At 35.9% G+C, this 21,797-nt stretch overlaps 2 protein-coding genes across 6 annotated transcripts; both read right to left on the reverse strand.

The window, feature by feature from the left end:
* Positions 1–1,986: 1,986 nt before the first annotated feature.
* LOC125474482 lies at positions 1,987–10,052 on the reverse strand. 2 transcript variants are annotated; one of them, XM_048578285.1, is made up of 16 exons: positions 9,556–10,052; positions 8,550–9,262; positions 6,635–7,696; positions 5,638–6,351; positions 5,453–5,524; positions 5,239–5,319; positions 5,076–5,107; positions 4,888–4,975; positions 4,635–4,787; positions 3,838–4,029; positions 3,680–3,759; positions 3,503–3,575; positions 3,327–3,434; positions 3,049–3,154; positions 2,855–2,942; positions 1,987–2,490 (listed from the first exon to the last, which is right to left on the reverse strand). In XM_048578285.1, exons 1-16 carry the CDS (start codon positions 9,926–9,928, stop codon positions 2,316–2,318), a joined length of 4,110 nt encoding a protein of 1,369 aa, XP_048434242.1. In that variant the 5' UTR covers positions 9,929–10,052; the 3' UTR covers positions 1,987–2,315. The 2 variants fall into 2 exon arrangements, with proteins under 2 accessions (XP_048434242.1, XP_048434241.1); XM_048578284.1 differs by having other exon boundaries at positions 5,638–6,387.
* Positions 10,053–11,653: 1,601 nt separating this feature from the next.
* LOC125474483 (subtilisin-like protease SBT5.3) lies at positions 11,654–20,019 on the reverse strand. Of its 4 annotated transcripts, none has more exons than XM_048578286.1 (11): positions 19,772–20,019; positions 19,528–19,637; positions 19,344–19,441; positions 19,075–19,239; positions 16,484–16,634; positions 13,712–14,246; positions 13,352–13,491; positions 13,019–13,264; positions 12,769–12,883; positions 12,454–12,667; positions 11,654–12,344 (listed from the first exon to the last, which is right to left on the reverse strand). In XM_048578286.1, exons 1-11 carry the CDS (start codon positions 19,859–19,861, stop codon positions 11,806–11,808), a joined length of 2,403 nt encoding a protein of 800 aa, XP_048434243.1. In that variant the 5' UTR covers positions 19,862–20,019; the 3' UTR covers positions 11,654–11,805. The 4 variants fall into 4 exon arrangements, with proteins under 4 accessions (XP_048434243.1, XP_048434246.1, XP_048434244.1 ...); XM_048578289.1 differs by having other exon boundaries at positions 13,352–13,449; positions 16,484–16,592; positions 19,772–20,018; XM_048578287.1 differs by having other exon boundaries at positions 16,484–16,592; positions 19,772–20,018.
* Between the last annotated feature and the right edge of the window lie 1,778 nt (positions 20,020–21,797).

The following is a 21,797-nucleotide window of genomic DNA, read 5'->3' on the forward strand; positions in this document are numbered from 1 at the left end:
TTGTCTTCGTTCTCTCCTCAAATGACCACGTGACTTATCCTGCAATGAGAGAAGCAAATAGTAAAAGAAATATAGCGCGTTGCAATTAGAGGTGGCTAATACCCATTAAATTTGAATTCACCTTACACCCTCATCATTATTACCAATTCCACCTCTATATTATGTTGATATTAAACGGGTCATAACGGAGAACCATTAACAATCCAACAAGTTAATTTGCCGCCTCTAATTGCAAGTAAGTTGCTTCCCAAAGTTAGAGTTAACCCCCAATATATCACAAAAGCTAGGGTAGTTGTTTATCATACCAAAATCATACAAATGGCCAAACCCCAAAGGAGTTGGAAGCAACAAAAAAAAGTGGGGAGGTGATAGGAAGATAAGTATATTAGATGAGCTTAATCAGATGTATTAAGGTAAACTATGTATTATGTATTGTGGTTAGTGGAGAATATATACAAGATTTACCCAATTTATATACTAATTGTAATAAGAGATAAGGCAGCTGAAAGGCCACTCGAACTGAACAAAAAAATAAATGTGAGATTCAACTTACAAACCGCACTTTCACAAAAAGTGCTTCCCTTTTTCCATATCTTTCAATTTTAATACTATGTTAATTTGTATTTACCAAAGTAACCTTCTTCTGCATAATTTGACCCCTTCAGATCATGCCACGTGCCCCCGTGATATCCTCTCATATCTAAACCTTGGTGGACTTCCTGGTGGACAAGGCAACCAGTGACTCCCCGTGCCATTGATAAAGGACAAAAGATACCAAATAATTGGGGTTATTAGCAAGCGTATCATTGAAGTCCAGCAAAAAGAAAGAAAATTAAGAAGTTGACCTAAGTTTTGCATACCAGAATATTCTTGGGCTCTCCATGATTTATAATTATTAATTATATATCTGCTAATCTTGCACGTAGAAAGGGTAGCTTGCTCGAGTGGAAGTTAAAGATATATATGAAAGTCACCCATGAACAGTAGTAAGGAAAGCTCGTGCGTGGGACAATTAGATGTGATTGTGGACTCACAAATCCAGTAATGTCAAGAGTGGGTGATTGCCATTTGCATTTTCAAACACGAGATGAGGAAAATCATTGCACGTGAGTGATTATCAATTGTTGATGGTTTCAAACCCAAATGCGGCACGTCAACACTTGTTAACATATGTAAGTGATTGTCAACCGTTAATGTGCGTTAAAAGACAACTATCACTAACGTTTTTCAAACTCAACATACGGCACACCGTCGCCAACAATTGAGTCATCCATTGGACAAACTCTTGCCTATTATCAGTTTGCTCACGTAAGTGATTATTAACGTCAATAAGCATTAAAAGACGATTATTATTAGTATTCCTCAAATCCAAAGTAGGCCATGTAAACAATTATGAGTTATCGATTGGACAAACTCTTGGCATATTACCGTTTTGCTCTAAGTGAAAAATCTCCACCTGTCCCATCAAAATCCAAGTCCCGATACAATTTTTGCAAACCAGAAATTACATTTCGTAACGATTAAGGATAAATTGTCCACTGAGGCAACCGCCCGCATGAAAACAGGTTGGGTGCCATTTGACCATTCAACCCAGATTTTTTCTAAAGATTAGACCAAGAAAATATCTCGCACTTTTTCTTTTGGACAAATAATATCTTCTCCCTTACAAGCCGACGATAGCTTCCGCAAGTCTAGCCCATGACACATCCAACTGTCGATTTATATGGGAGATTCCAATTTTTCACAAAAGACTAGTCGACATTGCACCAACAAAATATCCCTTTTCCACTTTTCTTTTGGTCTTAAAAAATAAATAAAATCCCCCTTCTACCCTACTAACGATTCGTTTTTTTTTTTTTTTTTTTTTTTGGGGTCAATGGCAAAAAGTATTTGAAGCTAACAGAAATTTTAACGCAAAATCGAAGACAGTGACGTTTTAAAATTCATACAGCCGACCTCATTTAGTAAGATAAGGCTTTGTTGTCGTAGTAGCAAAAATATGAATGAATTGCTGGTTATATAATTGTTGAACTTACAACAAAGAGAAGCATGTGTGCTCAACCACAACAAGTTCAATATGTTAGTGACCTTGCACGGCTCGAGCGATAGAACTTGATTAAAAAAAAAAAAAAACTGCCCTCTAGGATTTGGGTGAGAAAAATCCGAGTTGTCGAACCATCTCTAGCTATATATACGACTACGCTCTTCTCAAAATAAAAAAAATATACATATACATACGACTACGGTAACCTAAGTTAAATTCCAACGACTTATTGGCGACACGCTTCACCTCCCTTGGAAATACGTGTGTGAAGTTACACCACATTGGAGATACACTTACAGAGCCTCTTTATTCTCGTATATCCAGATTCAAGAATCTCAGCTGCAGCTCTCATTTCAGCTAATAGTGACTCGGGCAGCGCCTTTTCCACTGCAGATACGGAGGAAGCCTGTATCTGATGCGGAAGAATCTCCGAGGGATAAACCCCACTGTCCAGAATCCAACAAACAAGTCACTACTTACTCAAAGCACTAAGGTATATATACGTATAAAGCACATTGTGGTATGGAAGGCAAAGACGATTCTGACTGATTAAGTAACGACGAACATTTGCATATTATCTCAATAGAGGATACTGACAGACTAGTAACAACAAACATTTGCGTATAATCTCGCATCCCATTGTTAACTAGACAATCCTAACAGGACAATAGTAATTTGCAGCAGCGACATACAATGCTTAAATACTCATTATACGGGAGTCGCTGGATTGTATCCAGCCAATCAATATTGGAATAAAATTCTACATCAGATAAGCAAAAAGATAATCAAGGAAATTGGATAGGACTCTACCTTTTCAAACAGGTCATGTCAAGAGTCACTGCCACCTGTCTACCACTCTTAAAGTTGAGGAAACAAAGCTTCAGATCAAGCTGCTCAGCTATAGAACAAGAACATATAACCAGATTTTAGTACAGATACACAAACTGATTCAGTGAAAGTTTGGATAAACAAATTGATTATCACATTTTCAGTTTATTTGTTACCAGATGGAGTTTGAAAAGTTGTTTGAATCAAATTTACAATCTCAAACCGAGCCAGGTGCACTTCCTCAACCACGTCTAGCAGATTTCTTAGCAGTGAACGTGTTACCTGCATTATATATGGACCGAAGTGAAAGCGCAGTCTAGAATGTGGAGTTAGAAACATATTACCCACTTTGACAGTCATACATAGTCCACAACCTATAGGAATCGAAACCCAGTACCACAATTCCTATAACTAATGCACGTAAAAAATTCCATTCACTTAAATGGTAACATACTTGTGTTTCTTGTGCCAAAGGAAAACATCTCAAATCAGAACTTTTCTTGGTGGCCTCAGCATTTAGCACAAAACCAAATGCAACTTGAACGTCCATGTTTGGGAATTCCTGATGTCAAAAAAATCTAACCATTCAGAAAAGAAATAACAAAATAAACAACTTATTGACTTCAGTACCTTTGTGATTTTTATGTAATTGAAACTGTGTGAGATGACTATGTTTGATGCTGGGCCCACAGTACCCGTAAACCTGTGTCTCATCAACATGATATCACATGTCATACTTGAATTTGGTAGTAAGAAAGAAAATACGCGACTCAGCCAAAAGAACAGCCAACGAGAAGAAGAAAAAACCTTTGCAAGAGGTAACCATGATAACTGAGAAGAATTTTGTAATGGCCATTCTTAATCTCAAAATGATCAACTTTCCGTAGCTGTTGAAATCACAGGTCTCTTAGTGACATAAGACATTTGTTTCGTGTCTGAAAAGTCATATCATGAATAAGAATAACCTGCAAATCATGACAAATAATCCTGCAACATGTTCTTGTCTTGAGATGATGTTGAACTAAAGAAATAGTATCAGCGCAACTTGGTTCTCCTTTCAACTTGCAGTGGCTGTGAAAGAAATTGCTTAAGCTTTTTACATCTCTGTCCAAAGCTTTAAGCTCCTGCCTCATTGTGCTTACATTATCACAGGAAGCCTGACAATAAAAAGGAATATACAAACAAAAATCATGACCTGAAACTGGGTTATCTTCACATAATTATTTTTTGTAATATCTATAAGCTGAACTGGTTGTTTGAGAAAGGCAAAGGAAGAAGAACTGTTTTCTTATGCTGTATTCATCTTATACAATCCTCTGGAGTGTTTACAACAGAAACCTGTCACCTGTTTTCAAATTCTACTAATAATTTTATTTAGTGCATCTTTCTTGGAATTTGGTTCGCAGGAAAAGTTTAAAGAATAGTAAACTCTGATTAATATATTCCCAATAGAGTAGGTAGGATCTGCCTAGTAAATAAAATCGCATTTCTATGGCAAATACACAATCTCATGTAATTTTTTGAAAAAAAAAAAAAAAGAATCATTCACCTTGCTTTGTAGTTACAATAGATTTCTCTAGTTTACAATCTTTGTAACAGTTTTCTCAAGTGTTTAAAATCCTTTTGTTTAAAAATTAGAGGAAAACCAGACAGATCATTTGGCAAGACCAGACAGATAACTTGGCAAGAACAATTACTGAAGCTATGATTGCAGGGACAGGACAATGGTAAATGGATCTCCAATCTTAGAATTGATGATTACCTCTTGTTCACCCTCAGAATTAACTAAAGAGGATTGACGATGACTATCATCAACATGAGTCTCCCGTTCACTAGGTTCAGACAGACAACAGATGTAATTTAATTTCAGCATCTGAGACTTCTGAATTGCAGAGCTTAAGAGCTGTACTCTACTCTGCAGGCAAGTATAAGTCCTGGTGACAAACTGTATGCATATCCAGAGATGAAAAACATAAGCGAGCCAACCTTAATTAATATTTTTTTTAAATACAAACCTGTAATTTATCACGCTTCACTTGCATTAACTGCAATTTTGCCTTTTCATACACTATTTTATAAAGCAGCAGTCTTGCTTCAGCTACTCTGCAAAGGTTAATGTCAATGCTTATTAAGCTAAACCACATTCTTGGACACGTAAGAATCTAAACTACATAATCATAACAGGCATGATGAAAGACACCACCTTTTATGCCCAACATTGAGGCAGTCGAACTTCTGTATGCATTAAATACCAGTGTCAGTATAAAAATTGAAAGTGTAGATGCTCTATAGATTTAAAGAATGCAATGTGGTCCGACTATACTATGTAAACATGTCCGTAACAGACCCTGATTGATCATTCAAACCTGAGACTGGACTTCGGAACACAGCATCCCATATTTTTTAGCCTTCAATAGGTGGACCAGCATATCTTCCAGCACACCAATCTACTTGATCATGATAAAACAGCAATGTGAACCAACATGATACAGATAACAAACTTAAGCATAACATGGTTAATTCTATCACCCAGATTAGATTTTTCTTGGGAGAAAGTAATAATAAAAGAAAGGAATATACCGCTCTTAAATTTAGTTTGCTTGCCAATGGAGAAAGCAGTTGTTCTGTATCTCCTGAGAATTTTACTAAAATCTGCAAGAAGGAAATCTGAAGTAAGAAAATGTATGAAAAGAAAATACCTAGCATATCTGCCAGAGAACCTGGCTATTCAAGTGGACTAACACAAAACAGGAAATAGTACACACATCAGTCCAGCACTGCCATGTTGTATCACCCCCACACTTCTGTCTGTCATTGTAACCTTTATTTGACGGATGCAGCATGAACTCTGGATTGCAGTTCTCAATTCTGGGAACTTTTGGACTTTTCTGGATTCTGGGGTTTGTATCTGTACGGTATCCATCCTCAGAAATTATTCCTAGGTTTCGTCGTTTCTGTCCGACAGAATTCTCTGAATCTTTCCCTGTAAACGGATTTTGTGAAATATGCAGTCCCTGATAACAACCATCACTAGGATGACTATTTGAATTGGACTCATGAGATACTAGGTCCTTCCCAGCAAAGGGTCGCACATTCTCAGTGTCTGCTGCACAAGATGAATCCAGTCTGGAGGGGCTATTTGTTGACTCTTTTCTTGAGGGAATCCAATTCATATCTTTTATGAAGGGACTACGAATTGGTTCTTCAGGACTTTGAATTGGGTCTCTCACGATAGGACTTCGAGTTAGCTCTTTCACAAATGGACTTCGAATTGGTTCTTTTCCACGACTCTGAGTAAGTTCTTTTCTGGGAGGACTCAGAGTTGATTCTTTCCTGCGGGGACTCTGACTTGGCGCTTTACTGAGGGAACTCTGAATTGCCTTTCTCCCGGTAGAATTGAGGGTTGGATTCTCCTGGGGTGGACTCTGAATTGGCCCTTTCATGGAGGGGTTCTCACCTGACTCTTTACTGGAAGGGCTCTGCGTTGACCATTTCCCGAACAAAATGTCAAATCCCTAAGCAACAACAGAACAATTAATCATATTTCTAAATAAAAAAGCCTAGTATTTAATGGCAGCCAACAAATGGATGCAAAACTGTATATAAAGATGTTTTCAAATTTGAGCAAACATTAGCCCAACACCCAGCCTACTGTGTTTAAAAAGGGCATGGAATGCACAAGCGAAGCAAAGTTGTGTGGTATAAAACATAGGCCCAGCATCCATGTTCTTTTAAAAATTGAGCAAATATACGGAGACTGACCTGAAGGTATGGTTCAGTTGTGCTGCTGCAGACATATGGTTTAGAATGCATTGGTTCTGCTCCACCTTGAATGCTTTTATCCGGGCTGTTCAGAATGACTGCACCTCTTGAAGGTGATTGGAAGTTCTTTTCGGATTCAATTTGCAGATGGGGAGGAGTATCTTCTTGCTCACCTGCCAATAGGGAATCAGTCCCAGAACAAATTAATGCTCCTTCTGTGGGAGTTTCTGACATGAGATGCTGTGTCATTTTGCTTCCTGATAATGACAGCTGAGAGGGTGAAACCACTGTGTTTCTTGGTGTACTGTATGCATCCTTCAAAGGAGTGTATGTAAACATGCTATGCCGAGGCTCTTCAACTTTATCAAGGTCTGTGGTCTTGTTAACCTGGCTCAACATACTGGTGTTTATTGAGTTCTCATTTCCATTGCTATTCATGTTAAATAAGCTTTTCTGTCCTCCGTTGAGATCAGGCATAGCTGTTTGCTTCTCTAAACAAGCAGTATGAGAATTGGAAAATTTGCATTGGAGATCTCTGTCAATGTCAGCCATAACATTCATTAAGGGAGAATTCACAGATGAGTAACTTGATAATCTACATTTTAATTTTTCAATTCCATCTTTGACGCTAGAAGCACAGGGAGAAGGCTCGGGAAGCGTGAACCTAGAAATGCTTTTCTGAATTGATGAAACCCACTCATTATGTTTTGTGTGTTCTGCACTTAAAAAGGAACCTGGTTGTTTTGAGGATGGAGTCACTATCCCTGAGTGTCTTTCCAAATTAAGAGTATTCGATAACAAGAATATGGACCCCTCCATCGGTGATCTATAATGTTGGTCCAAATGTTGATTGCTATTAACATTATATAGTTTCTCCTTAAGAGAATGTTCTTGTACCAAGCCTTGACTCGAATGTCGATAATCAGGTCCATGCTGGACAAACACATCATACTGAAGTGCTTCACTATTGACTTTTGGTAGGACATTGCCATTAACAGCAGTTAACTCCAATTTTTTCATACCCCTTGGAGATGAATCTTCAGGACTAAGTTCCTTATTCACCTGCAAGAAAACCTGTGCATCAGTTCACCGATAAGAAAAAACTCACGATTATTTTATTAAGCACCTTACGGTTTATTCATTGGTGCAGTTACATAAACATGTAATTAAGAGAATAAGTATTTCAAGTTTCAACTAGAATGCAAGCACAAATATTGCATCAATTATGCATACTAAACAGTTGGCAAGAATAGGACCGGTCATTAACTGTCAAGCATAATAAAAGACATTTTTTTGATCTGGATCCAATGGAATAACGTTGAATTGTATATTTCAGTATGGAACAAGTTGATTATGGACATGCAACCACAAAATAATGTGTTAAGATTAAAAATGTACATAATGTAATAACTAGACTACTAGACGAGTATTTGTGGCAATGAGACTACCATAATAGTCTCCAACAAAGCCGTGGCCATTTACTCCAGGTATTCGACCAAACTATCATGGTCGACCAGAAGACTGAAAACTAAAATTTCAGCTTCTGTTGTACAATCCAATATCCAAGTTCCTAATTTTCCACTGTCATTACCTTCATTCTCACATCCCATTTTATTAAAGAACCCAACCATAGAAATTTTCAGTGTCCGTTTACCACAACCACAAAATCCATTTCAGTAAACAACAAAAACGATAAGATGTTTGAGCCATTAAGAGAATTAATTTTTGAAATAAATAAAATCATATGCACTGGCAGAACCTTTTTGGTTCAAGAGCATACAACAATGCAACCACCCTCAGAACAACAACTAAAACATGCATCATCAAATCTACTAATGTAAAACACCAAATGTATGAGATCAAACCACACTGGCAACAGTTCTATCAAAATCTTGATTGCAAGAGACATTCTTACATTGTTTAATTGATTCTGGGTCTGGACTTGGCCATCACCAGAATCACCAGCAGCTGGATTATGGTCTCCGTTAGATGAGGCATCGTAAGCAGTCTGATGAAGATAACCACCATTTGACTCACTCAACTTGATACGAGAAACAGATTCTGCCTCAGTAGACAAGTCATTGGTGCCGAAATTGCCCATTTCAGTAGTTCTACCATTTCTCATGTGGCCAATTCCATTTTCATCTGATGCAGATACCTCAGCCCCATTCGGTGCCATTGAAGTGGCAGAGACGGCAACTGAGTCAGCATGCATATCCTTGCTGCCCCCTGCAAGAAGTGCATCTAATATTGGAGATAATCTACCATAATCATACTTATGTGGATTTTCTTCTATGATACTCATGTCATTTGAATCTTCCCCACTTCTGACTCTATCAGCAGGGACAGAAGACTGAAGGGTAACCATCTTCGGTTTTGTTAAAGAAATGAGGCTTCCAGAATCAGTAACATTGGTATTATGGGTTGGTGTCTTCTCTTCAAAGGCAAGGCGAACCGCCGTTGGGGTCTTGAGATCTCCTCCGGAGTCTGACCTTGCAAGACTATGGTAATGCATTGAAAATGCTGTAGTATCTAATGTAGCTTCATGAATGTCATCTGAGGCCGCGGAATCAGATAACCGTCCTGGTCTAATGAAATTGGCCGAGACAGGGCCAAAGAAATTGTCTTCTGCAAAAACAAACCATAAAATGCGGTATAATTTTCGACTAAGACATATGAAATTTACACACTCAGCGAAATTACTACCTAACACAAACAACAAGATAAGCTATGCAGTTACAAATTCAATTACCGGCATCCTTTTCGAGTAATTTAAAGTACAGTATAATGTAAGCTGGTAATATAAAGCACCAATTACATAAGCCATTAAGTACTAACATCCTCTAAAGAATCTTCCTTTACTTTCCTAATTGTGTATTCATTACTAATTAATCAAAAATAAGATAAAATTTATAGCTTACCGTCATTAGAGGTAGCAGAGCCCGGAACACTACTCCCAGGAGAGGGCGATCCAATTGGCCTGAAAAACGACTTTCCCCCGTCGTCGTTTTCGTCATCGTCATCGGAATCCCTAAAATCGTCACTGTCACCGCCCAAGTCCCTAAAAAACCCTATCACCGGGTTCTCGGCCTGTTCGAAGTCTTTTTGAGAGCTGGCTTGGGGCTTGGGGTCAGGAGGTGTGTCGTAGTCCTCGTCGCGGTTGAAGATGTGGACGGAGGTGATCTCGGTGTCGGCGAAGCTCACGCGGCGGGAGCGCTTCTCCTTGATTCTTAGGGCTATTGTTTCCGGTTCGGTCTCGGAGTTGCAGGGCTCATCGGGGGCGTTGGAGGCCATCGGAAATGGAGGAATCGGAGAGGGAGATCGGGGAAATTAGGGTTTGCAGTTTGAATTAGGACGGAGTAATGCGCTGTGTGTGTCAGTCAGTCATTGTGGGACTCTGGAGCGGGAGAGAGAGAGAGAGAATGGAGGGAAAATTATTTTAATGGTTTAAAAATGTTTATTTATTTACGATAAGTTTCTGTTTTGAATTTTCATTTTTCTAGTTTTTGGATAATTGCAATTTTGTCCCTCGAAAGCATTTTGTTTTAATTTGTCTTGATTTAGTGGTAATTCTTTCTTCCAAATTTCCAATGATAGAAGGAATCTCATGTTCATAATTAGTTTACATAATTTAATGGCATAATTTTCCACTTGCAAGTGTGCGGTTTTAACTTTGACTCATATAGATAGTGAATTCGATATCTAATTATTATTGCTGACCCATTATGTGACTTGAGTTAAATTCCTCCAAAATCCAACTTGGCATCACACGACTAAACCAGGCTCTACAAAAATGATGACTTATAAGTTGGACTAAGTGAGTGGCATTATTCATTAGCATATGATCGAGTCATTAGATACAAATAAATGAGTAAAAGCCACCTCAATAGAAAGAAATGACTACCATCAAAGCCAATATTTTAAAAGTGAGTCAACGACATAAGTTTCGTGCTATGTAAATGGGATGGCATGTAAGATCAGTCATATATCATGCCCGCCTTGCATCATCGTTACTTCCTCCCAAGCCGCTGCAAGTATATATGCAAGTAATGAGCTCAGAAAATGCAAATAAGGGGGAGGATTGCCTGGGATGGGCTCGATTTCGATTAATATCAACTAATTAACAATTTGCATGCTAAATGTAATGCTTAATTAGCGATTAATTTGTTAATGAATCTAGGGCTGTTGGGACTCTTGGGAGTGGTGATTTTTCCACAAAAATAACATACTGTGGAGTTTGCTATGCTGAAGTGGTTTGGACAAGGAACAAAGATGGAGATGCCACCTACCCTTTAGTGCTTGGGTACATATATATGTTCATCCATTAACTCATGATTTTATTTTTATCATATGATTAGTTCTTAATTAACTACTGATTAATGTACAAATTACAGACATGAGATTGCCGAGGTCGGTCTGAATAATGTTCCTGGATTCAAAATTGGTGATCATGTCGGAGTTGGAACTCATATTAATTCATGCAGAAGTAGTGATTATTGTAATGACGTCCTTGAAGTTTAATGTGAAGGAGTTGTTTACACTTACAACCCTCTCGACGTCGATGTTACCATGAAGATGGACGGATTTTCCACTTGCATTGTTGTCCATGAAATGTGTTGCGTCCCCTCACGAGAAGTTCTTTAATTTGACAGTTATACCAACCCTTAGTGTTACTAATTAATCAACATGTGGCAATGTTCCATATTTATTACTCTTTGTTAATTAAAATACTAGGTGGCATAGTCTGAATGGGTAACAACTACAAAAAAAAATAAATAAATAAAGGTTAGAGTTGGTCTTTGATTTTGTCTGGTACGAGTTGGAGAGAGAAACTCATTTTCTCTATTTATAACTTTGGCGTGCCTTAGCCCCTAGGCTCACCTTGACCACTTTTAGGCGAGTTTAAGCCTTCTCCCACTGGGCAGAGGTGTTTCCACCAATGCCCCGCCTCCAAAGCCAGCTAGGCGCGCCCCGAGCCACGTTTTTTAAAACACTGATTCCGTTCAACAGAAATTCAAATGAGTAATAACAGTAGTATTCATATATAAGTGATCGGTTGATCTTAATTTTCATTGACACTAATTTTTTGTAAATCATTAGCTTAGTGCTCAAGAACGTGGAACAAATTGAGGTGAAGTAAAATAAGCTGAAGCAATTTGCCTACTTCTAGCTTAGGAAGCCTTGACTACAATTGGACTCCTCACATAGTGTTTACCATCTGACCATATCAACTTCCCGAACACATAGTTTTTAGCTTGTTTTTCTTCTTTAACCTGCAGGAGTACCTTAAAGCTCTTCTCTTCACCAATTTTCTTGAACTTCAACTTCTTTGGCTCAACAGAAACCGATACCCCATCCGGGCTTTGGATATACGCCTTATATGTTCCTGGAGAGCCAACATTTTTCACTGTTCTAGTCACCTCAAGGGATCCAGAGAGTTTAGGGACAGTGATTGAGGGGTAGTTGAGGTTAGTGGGACTAATAGCTGGTTTGGGGCACTCATACGTATCCTCTGAAAACATTTCAATTTGTGTTTCGTTGTAGCCCATCGCGCACAGGAAGTTCAAGTAATCGTTAAGGGATAAATCGTATACCAATCCAGGATCCACAGCACTGTTTGGGTTAACATGTCCTGCACCGTAACTAAATGGTGTTGCCTCATAGAAAGAAGCATTGAGCAATGGTTCCATGCTGTTATCTCGTGTTATCGCTGTGTAACACAAGATTTGAAAGAAAATATCAGAAAGACAAGTAATGGTCTCTTGACAGACGTTAATGTGAAGCGAATACATAAACGAATGTGCATAGGGACTTCTTACCGGTGGTCATGATTGCAGATTTAATGGCTGCAGGACTCCAATGAGGATAGAGGGTTTTAAGAAGGCCACAAATGCCGGAAATATGTGGACATGACATTGATGTGCCTGACACTGAGTTGAATGGAATTCGCCGTTTGTCAAACATTTGATTTGTTGGCCCTTGTGCTTCCGTGTAGGCTGCTATGACACTCACTCCAGGTGCAGTGATATCAGGCTGAATTAATGTACAACGACATTTACTAAATACTTAACCAAATCAGCAAAAATATGTGGAGTCTGTTTAATGAACAGAAATTGTGTTTGCTAATAAAAAACCTTAAGGATGCCTGGTGTAATGGTGTTGGGTCCTTTTGATGAAAATGCTGCCATGCATGGAGATGGCTTTGTTCCCAGTTCCGTTATTGCACGCTTTATGTATGCCCGCGGAGACCTGTCAAAATATGCAAGTTCTTAACTAGTAATTTTACCAAAAACTTGATATTGCTGACACTGCGGTGAAGCAGCCTAACATATGAAACCGACGCAGTCTAAAACAGGCAATTTGGAGGTACTTCATCCATCTTACTTAGTTGAGTTGATATAAGCAAAGACTAGGATGCCGTCGGTGAAATTGATATGTGAAGCAGGGAGGACATGTGGATCAGAAACAATTTCATTCCCGTAAAGAGCATTGTTAGCAAGAATCATTCCCACAGCGCCAGCCAGTAAGGCTTGCTCACCCTTGTCCACTCTTGCATTTTCCCCTCGCAGGCAGGCCAAGATCTTTCCCTTCACTTTTTTAGGATCAAGCGTGCCGGCCTTGCATAGCAGACTGCAGCATCATATAAGCAGATTACTAAGAACTTGAATATAATTTTAGTATAATGAAAATCGGAAGATTGATGTTGCCTATCCTTACGCTTCTTTAGCTGATGCATTAGCTGCTTTAGCATCCGCAGCACTAATAAGTTGGTAAAATTTCTTGCTCCGCAAGGCAGCAGGCGATAAGCTTTGTCCCTTGAGAACAAAGTAGATAAAACTTACCATGGATTTGAGTAGCTTTGCAGGATATATAACATAAGTTCCCATAAAACACCCTAACATGTCTTATTATGTATACGATAAAAAGGGATGGCTAACGATTTTGGCACTCCTCTTCTGTCTATCTGCACTCCGAATTGAATATTTTATAATTTATTGTTTCTGCAGTCACAGGTGAAGTACAAAGACTAAACGAGGAGTGTTAAAATCATTAGTCGGAAAATGGACTATAACTAACCTTGAGGTGCTTCCAGTTGCCAAGGGTGACATAACTCGGAAACTCCCTATCCATAGTGCTGGCGCCGACTATAATCTGCCACGGCGATATATTCGAGACAGTACCTTCAGCCGGACCAGAATTCCCCGCTGAGCAAACCACAACAATGCCATGCTTAACAGCATGAAAAGCACCAATTGAAACACTGTCATTGAAGAATGTAGTAGGGTCTCCACCCAGTGAAACGGACAACACATCAACACCGTCATCGATGGCCGCATCAAATGCAGCCAATATATCTGCATGAAAGCACTCACTTCCATTCACCGGAGACCAGCACACCTTATAGGCTGCAACCCTGGCTTTTGGTGATCCACCCTTTGCTGTTCCATTTCCAAAGCCGAACACGCTCGCACCGGTTACAAAATTGCCACCAGCGGTTGACAAGGTGTGGGAGCCATGGCCATCGTCGTCACGTGGTGAATCGAAGGAGGAGTTGAGGGGACCAGCAGCTGCAGCATAGCCCTTGTTGAAGTATCGTGCTCCAACAAGCTTCCTTTCATGCCAAAAAGTTTGTAACCAAATGAGTTACAAAGTTACCACCCTTAATTTACAATATGACAAATGTGTTGAAGAATATAAAATCCCCCATCGCAAAGTTTTATAGATAAAATGCAACTTACAATGAGTGATTCCACTACTAATAGCATCGATATTTTTGCATAAAATATCACACCCATTAGTATGTATAAGTAATTAAATTAAAGATTATATCAGTATTGATTAATAATGAATTGCTAAAGAATATACCAGTATTGATTAATAGTGAACTGCCAGCAAAATACACTTACTAGGGCATTTTAGATGAACTGAGGACTACTGCATACATGCAGATCATAAACTACATCAAGACAACAGTCATATTCAGGACCTGTCTTCTCTCCCATTATTATTTTTTTTTTTATCATAACTGAAATTTTCATACCGTTAAACAAACAGAGTACAAGAGTTTTGGGGGAGCAAAGGGAAACCTCATTAAAAACCTCCAAAAAAACCCAACTTGCTCACCACTTACAAATAGGGAAAAAGAGTGCTTCTCCCGTTATTAAAACATAATTTGTTTGCTTAATCTAAAGAAATCGTTGTATAATATGGATAATATTAGAGAGACTAAATGTAGGGGCTAAAGTTTGTAAACTAAATGACGTCAAAGTTGATGATGAGATTATTCCTTAAGTGTTGATTAACGTACTTATTTCATATTGATGACACATAATTTAATTTACAAATTTAGTCTATCTAACATTACTCTTATAATATATATATGTTTTCTTTTACTGTCTTTCTTTGGACTACAAGCAATGAAAGAGGGAAGGGGATCATCTCTGAATCCTTTCCACCTAATCATTCTCATCAAACAATCTGGGTCCTTGAAATTTGATTCAACATCTAAAGTTATTATAACTTTTAAAGTGGGCCCATGTTTTTAGCCGTTGGATCAAATTTTAAGGCTCCAAATTATTTGATGAGGATGATTAGGTGGAAAGGAATTGTGAAAGAGTGTAATAGAATAGTGACTAGAAGTTGGATTTTTGATGAAGTTTTTGACTATAATAGCTTTGGACAAAGAGTTTGACTACAATAGCTTGGTTAATTTCTTGCCCTGGAGAAGATGTCTTTTTCGAATATTAAGCAAGTTCATTTGGGAAGGTATAAGTAAGGTAGTGTTACCCACACATTTAGTTTTACCTCTTACATATCTCTCTCAATTTTCGGTGGATCGAGTGAATTATAGAAGATTAATAGACAAAATTAATAAAGATGTGCGAGAGATAAAAAATGTGTGTGAATAGCACTACCCGTTTTCCTACTACCAATAATATAATATTCACAAAGATTTTTATAATCCACTATGCCACAATAAAACTACATCATAATAATTGAGCTAACCATCGGAGACCTCCTCTAAACGAGTATCATAAGACCACATGCCTGTGCGGGATTTGGTAAACTTTTAAATAAGATAATTGATTAGAAATTTAAATGTAGTTTTCAAATATGAAAATAATTCACAAAAATTAATCAAATTCTAATCTAATTACATGCATCTCAATTTATTTGCGGTTCTATGTTTCTAGAATAATAATGGCCGCAACTTTATGAGAAAGTTTCGTACGAATCCTGCTTTATAGATGCCATTTACTCCACTACTAAAGGGGATCACCTTGGTTGGATTGGACCATCCAAGTTTGGATAAAACTGGGACTGACTACACAGAACAAAGATGAATATCTCTTGGCTTTTTTTCCAATTTTAACACGCGGATTTTAGCAATAAATATATCTTTTATTTTTTATTTTTTATAAAGCGTACTTTAAATTACTTTAATTTACGAGATAAGAATTTAAGTTCAAATGCAAGAGACATTGACACACTATAGTGTCTAAGACACTTATATATGTACCGACGAGCGTATCTTGTTTAACTTATACCAAGATACTTTTTTAACATTTGATTTTTAATGTTGTAGAAAATGAATGAGGATCCTGAGAATTCTCAAATCGTGTCCGTTCATCGTACATCGTGTGATTATAAATCATTTTAAATACTTTTATGTAAAATTAAATATAAATAATATATGACAAAAACTGATCGCACGATATATAATTAATGAACACGATTTAAAGATCATTATAAGCCTCACAAAGAGGATCTAGAGAGGATCTCATTCGTAGAACGGGAAACAGAAAGTAACTAATCTCAATTAGAAAATAATCATAAAATAGTGGGTACCTATTACAGTGAAACTCAGAATCTGTCTCATTTTGGCAGATTCCTTTCCACTTGGATGGAATCGGTCCATACCCTTCATCACTAAAGCTCTTGGATTCTGGCCATGCGCCTACAACCCCATTCAAGAACACTAGGGTCATCAGCAATGCTCCTTACAAAACAATCGAAAACTCTTTTTTCGTGTGAAATATTTTTAAAATCCAGCTAAAAAAACGTACCAATATTGCAATAAGGACAGTCGAGTGCAAGTCTAGGGTTTTTTTTTTTTTTTTTTTCTTCAAATGAGAAATTTGGAAGTCTCTGACTATAAATAGAAAGATTTTTCAGTGAATCCGGAATATTGAGCAATACATCATATTGTTAGACAATCGAAGAGACACTTAAAAAAAAAAACTACATTCCAATTGTATAATGACATGTGTTGTACTGTCTCGTATTTTGAACACACCAAAATATTTCTCCTATATATTGGGGTTTTTAGGTACTTAATTGTGAAAACGATACGTTAATAAATTAAGAGGGAGCTAGGCGAATACTAAGAATTTAGCTAGTTTTTATACAACAATATTTTTACAAAAAATGACCATAATTATATTAATGTGAAAATAAATTGATATCGAAATCATTGTGTACGAGTGAAAATAAATACAATTGCGCAAGCTCTTAAAATTATATGAATGGTGGTCTAAATGACCAAAACTACAAAAAGACCATAAATTAGAGTTAAACCGTCTTGAGAGAAGCCTTACACAATATAAACTAGCTTTGTTTTAAAAAAGAATTGTATTGCTATTCAATAATGCGCTCTAGCGGTATTCCTCTTTATTTATAAGTGAGAGATTATAGGCTCGATTCTCGCTAAAGACGAATTTAAACCACATTAACAATACTAGCTAATAATTAATTGAGATCTTTCAATATAGACGCCTCAATTTTAAATTTTCTAGGTCAAACACTCATGCCTTTTAGTGATTTGATTAAACTTTTTTTTTTGTCATAATTTTGGTGCTATATGCACATTATATTGTAACAAATTTCCTATAATCTAGCCTTTTGATTACACTCTCCTCCGTTAGAGATGATTGTAAAAAAAAAAAAAAAAAAAAAAGGTTGGTTAGATTCAATTTATTTTTACAATAATGCTACAATTTAACAATAATTATCTACGATTGAAGATATTTTCTTTCCAAATAGTTTAAAATATTTTTAAAACCGAAATGAGTTTTTCTTTTAGTACGTTAAGAGAAAATAGGATTGAGAATAGTATAAATGTACCAATACACAATGTGTACAAAATAAAACGTACCAAAATAAAAATAATGTACCAACATTAACAATATGTATCAAATCAAACGTACCAAAATTGCAAATAAACGTACCAATTAATGAATTTTGTAAATTCAAATGTACCCGCATATAATATATATGTAATATATTGTACCTAATAATAATTATATACGTAATATATTGTACCTAATAATAATTCGTCAACAACTATACTTAAAAAAAAAACAGCAAAAACATTATATATAATTTCACAAAAAAATTGAAAAAAGAAATAATATTAAATGTTTGCATAAAAAAAACATATTTGGAAGAAGAGAAAATATAGTTGAATTACTAAAATCTCCACTAAATAAGGAAAAGTGCATCCTGCAGATAAAATGATAAATTTAAAATTTATTTTAATTTTAAAAAATAAAGATGATTATTGGTCAAAGTACTTTAATCAAATTTTAAAAAGACATAGATGTTTAATCCAAATGATATAGAAAAAAATATAGGAAATTGTAATTTTCCCTAATTATTTTTAGAAGAATTGCCTCCCTAACACTATGTTTGGATGAGGGAAATAAACATAGAATTTTGGTAAAAGTCAGAATTTATAAATTAACAGACACCAATTCTCTTGTTTGGATTCATAAGCATAGAAATTTAGAATTTCCGCATGGAAAAAAAACTTGGAATTTGGGACCTCCAAATCCCAAGTTCAAATTCGATGTAAATATGTGTCATTTCTCAATTTCTATGATTGAGAGTTTAAAAATAATAAATTCTGTATTCAATTCCATTGTTCTTTTAGGTTAACCAAACAAGAAAATTTACAAATTCTAGAAAATAAAATCTCGTCATTTCAATTTCTGTCATTTTTAAATTCCTTAGTAATCTTAAATTTCTTCACCCAAACATAGTGTAAATGTTTTGTCATATACATGTACGTGTATTAGTGGAGAGTAAATTGATCAAATATGTCAGCACGAAACTATTACGAAAACATGAAAATCAAATGTTGAACATTGAATGTTGAAAAGTACTATTATTAAAATGAGTGACAATAACCAATTAACGATTCAACGATCCAGATCAAAACTATTGGGCACATGGCATGAGCTGATTGATGCCTTTTCTAAAATATTTTGGTGCTTGAATATGACTTGGAAGTTATCCAAACTATTGGGCACATGGCATGAGCTGATTGATGCTTTTCTAAAATATTTTGTGCATGAATATGACTTGGAAGTGAAGAAATTTGTTTTTAAAATTTAAAAATAATAATAATAATAATAATACAAAGAACAAGAAAAACTTACCAGTATCAAGGTTTCCTATGATTGAATCTTCACCGTATCTTGCCTTCTTCCAGATTGAATTGGGTGAAACAACATCATCTTGCTCAAGTCCCAAGAAATCCCACGATCGAGTTGTGTGTAATTTTCTTCCCTGGTTCAAGAATACTGAGACTACCTTTGGATGATCTACAGTGTTTCAATGGCAGCATAAGAAAAGAGAAAACTGGGGAAAAAGAAAAACAAAGAGAAAACTTAGGATAAAGAGAAGATAGCAGAAATAAAATTCTCACTAGCAATCTGAACTGCGTCTTCTTCTTCTAGTGTAGCAGCAAAGCCATTGATGTGCCTTGTGTATGAGTAAAACATGGATTCTTTTGCAACTTCATGGCTGCATTTTTGCAGAAAAAAGTTCAAACATTTGATCGGCGGAAGACGGTGTTTATGTATTTTAGTTGGAAATATGTGTTTAAGTACCTGCCCAAGAAGGAACCAAGAAACTCATGGTGATTGTCTGTGACTTGGTTTAGTTCACGTTCTGACAAGTTTGGGGGATGTGAGTGTGATCCCAGGTATACCACATATGACTGCAGAAACAGTAGAAAGTACCCAAAAAAAAAAAGGAAAAAATCATCACAAGTACTAGTGAAATGCAAAGGAAGCTACTCTGCTGTTTTGTTCTTGCGGTTTTTAATGGAGGAAGACGAGAATGAATGCTTACCTTTTTTATGGCAAAGGTGGGGGTATGGAGTACTAGAGAGGAGAGAAGAAAGGAGAGGAGGAGGTAAAGGGCTGTGGTTGGTGGCCTCATCGACCCTTGTTCTCCTGCCTCTTGTGGAACACAAACTTTGGTTTTTGTGGTTTTTTTTTTTTTCAGAGACTTCCAATAGATGTTGGAGAAAGAAGCTGGCCAACTTGAGATATGCAATGCCCGATGGGTTATGGTATTAGCCTAACTGGAGAATGTAAATTTAATATGTATATATATATCGAGAAAAATGAGGAGTGGTCGTATTTGAAAGGAGGGCATAAGGTCAATGAGTTTCATATACATCTTAACGCCCCGTTATTACACGGTGTTATTATTAAGTATTGTAACATGAATGAACAACATAACTAATATGTCATAAATTTGTAATATAATATTAAAAGTTAGACCACACATACTATGACATAATTACTAATTTATAATACTATATGACATTGTTAGATCGAATCAAAAAGTTCTGTTATATCTTTAAGACTAATAACAAGTTGCCAAAATATATTAATTTGACTTGGACTATTTGTAGGCTGTGGACCCTGCAATTATAAGAATTGAATGTTTGGAGATGAAGACAAAGAAAAGGGGGTTGGTGGATCGAAAGGTGGAATCTGAGTTTTGAACCTTATGTGGTGGCTAAGGCGATAACAGAGTGAAATTTACGAATGAGAAGCCTACACGTATACAAGAGGCTCGATGCACTTCCAAAATTCCATAGGCCAGTCCAATGCCGGCTGATGAAATGGCCAGGTACATTCATTTTTAAATCCAACTGCTATTTAATCAATTTTAACAGTGATAGATAAGTAGTTCTTTATCACAGTGATAAAAAAGTATTGAGCATTTATATAACGGTATGGATTCAAATCTCGTTAGTAGCTAACCTAATATCTAATTTAACAAAATATATCGTTTGACCAAAAAATAATAATAATAATAATAACAGCAATAAACAAACATCTAACAACTTACATTTAAATGTAACGATCAAAATATTAATTAATCCAAATCAAATATAATAGCAAAACTCCTTCAAAAATCTATAAATACACATCCATTCGTTCACTAATCCATAAACTCATTCAATTTTCTCAACAATTTTTTTTTCTTTTGGAATTTGAATTTTTTTTACATCAAAATATTTGTGAAAATAAAACAATATAGATAATACAAAAATATTAGTAAAAAAATATTCAACGAAATACAAAGGTTTAACAAATTATAAAGTTAGGGGTGAAAATTATAAGTCCCTTACGTGAACAGTTGAAAATACGCCCTTTATTGCCTAATGTTCTTAGAAAGGGTGGGGACCTTCTTTGAGCCCTCACCAAAGCTAATAAGTTTGACCTTGTTACAACATCTCTTTTGGTTAGATTAATGTATCCATCATTAACATGTATACGTCTTTAAAAAGAAATATTAAATCCTAGGTTTCCTAACAAGAAAAATTCTCTACAGTAAGTTGTAACCAAGACAGAATCTTAGGTGTAGGAAAAAAAAAAAAAAAAGGAACTTTGTACTTATACCCCAATTTTTATCCCTCCTGCCCCGTAATCTTTTGACATCCAACAAAACTTGAGAATTTTAACTTCTTATTCTATTTAGGGAAAATTATGTACACATTCTTTTTTTTTTTTGTTACTCCATTGATTAAAATCCTATTCATTTTGAATTTTTGATCAAGGTACTTGGGTATTAATAACATCATTAATTATTTGAATAATAAAATATTTTTATTTTTAAATATATTCCTTTAGTGTTAAAAATGTTGCAATTAGTATATTTATATTTATGACTAAATTTTTTGTCATATATTTTTATTTTTAGTTTGTACATATTTTTAATTTGCAAATATTTTTTAATTTGTACCAATTTTCTTTTCATTTTTAATTTGTACCCATATATTAGTTTCTTTTTGTGCCCATATTTTTTAAAGTTTTATTTGTGTTTGTACCCATGTGTGTACGCCACGTGACATTGTATA

Source organism: the organism of the source record quoted next, unplaced genomic scaffold, assembly GCF_019419815.1.
Source record: "Pyrus x bretschneideri cultivar Hongxiangsu unplaced genomic scaffold, Pyrus_bretschneideri_v1 Contig12, whole genome shotgun sequence".
NCBI lineage: Eukaryota > Viridiplantae > Streptophyta > Magnoliopsida > Rosales > Rosaceae > Pyrus > Pyrus x bretschneideri.

Excerpts from the sequence above, each read along its gene's own strand:
- LOC125474482 (XM_048578284.1), bottom strand. The coding sequence starts at position 9,928 with ATGGCCTCCAACGCCCCCGATGAGCCCTGCAACTCCGAGACCGAACCG. Across the intron at positions 4,788-4,887 it reads TGAAGCGTGATAAATTACAG|AGTAGAGTACAGCTCTTAAG; the intron begins GTTTGTATTTAA and ends ACTTGCCTGCAG. Across the intron at positions 2,491-2,854 it reads GACATGACCTGTTTGAAAAG|TGGGGTTTATCCCTCGGAGA; the intron begins GTAGAGTCCTAT and ends GATTCTGGACAG.
- LOC125474483 (XM_048578286.1), bottom strand. The coding sequence starts at position 19,861 with ATGAGGCCACCAACCACAGCCCTTTACCTCCTCCTCTCCTTTCTTCTC. Across the intron at positions 19,240-19,343 it reads AGACGCAGTTCAGATTGCTA|ATCATCCAAAGGTAGTCTCA; the intron begins GTGAGAATTTTA and ends GAAACACTGTAG. Across the intron at positions 13,492-13,711 it reads GCAACTGGAAGCACCTCAAG|CTACTCAAATCCATGGTAAG; the intron begins GTTAGTTATAGT and ends TATCCTGCAAAG.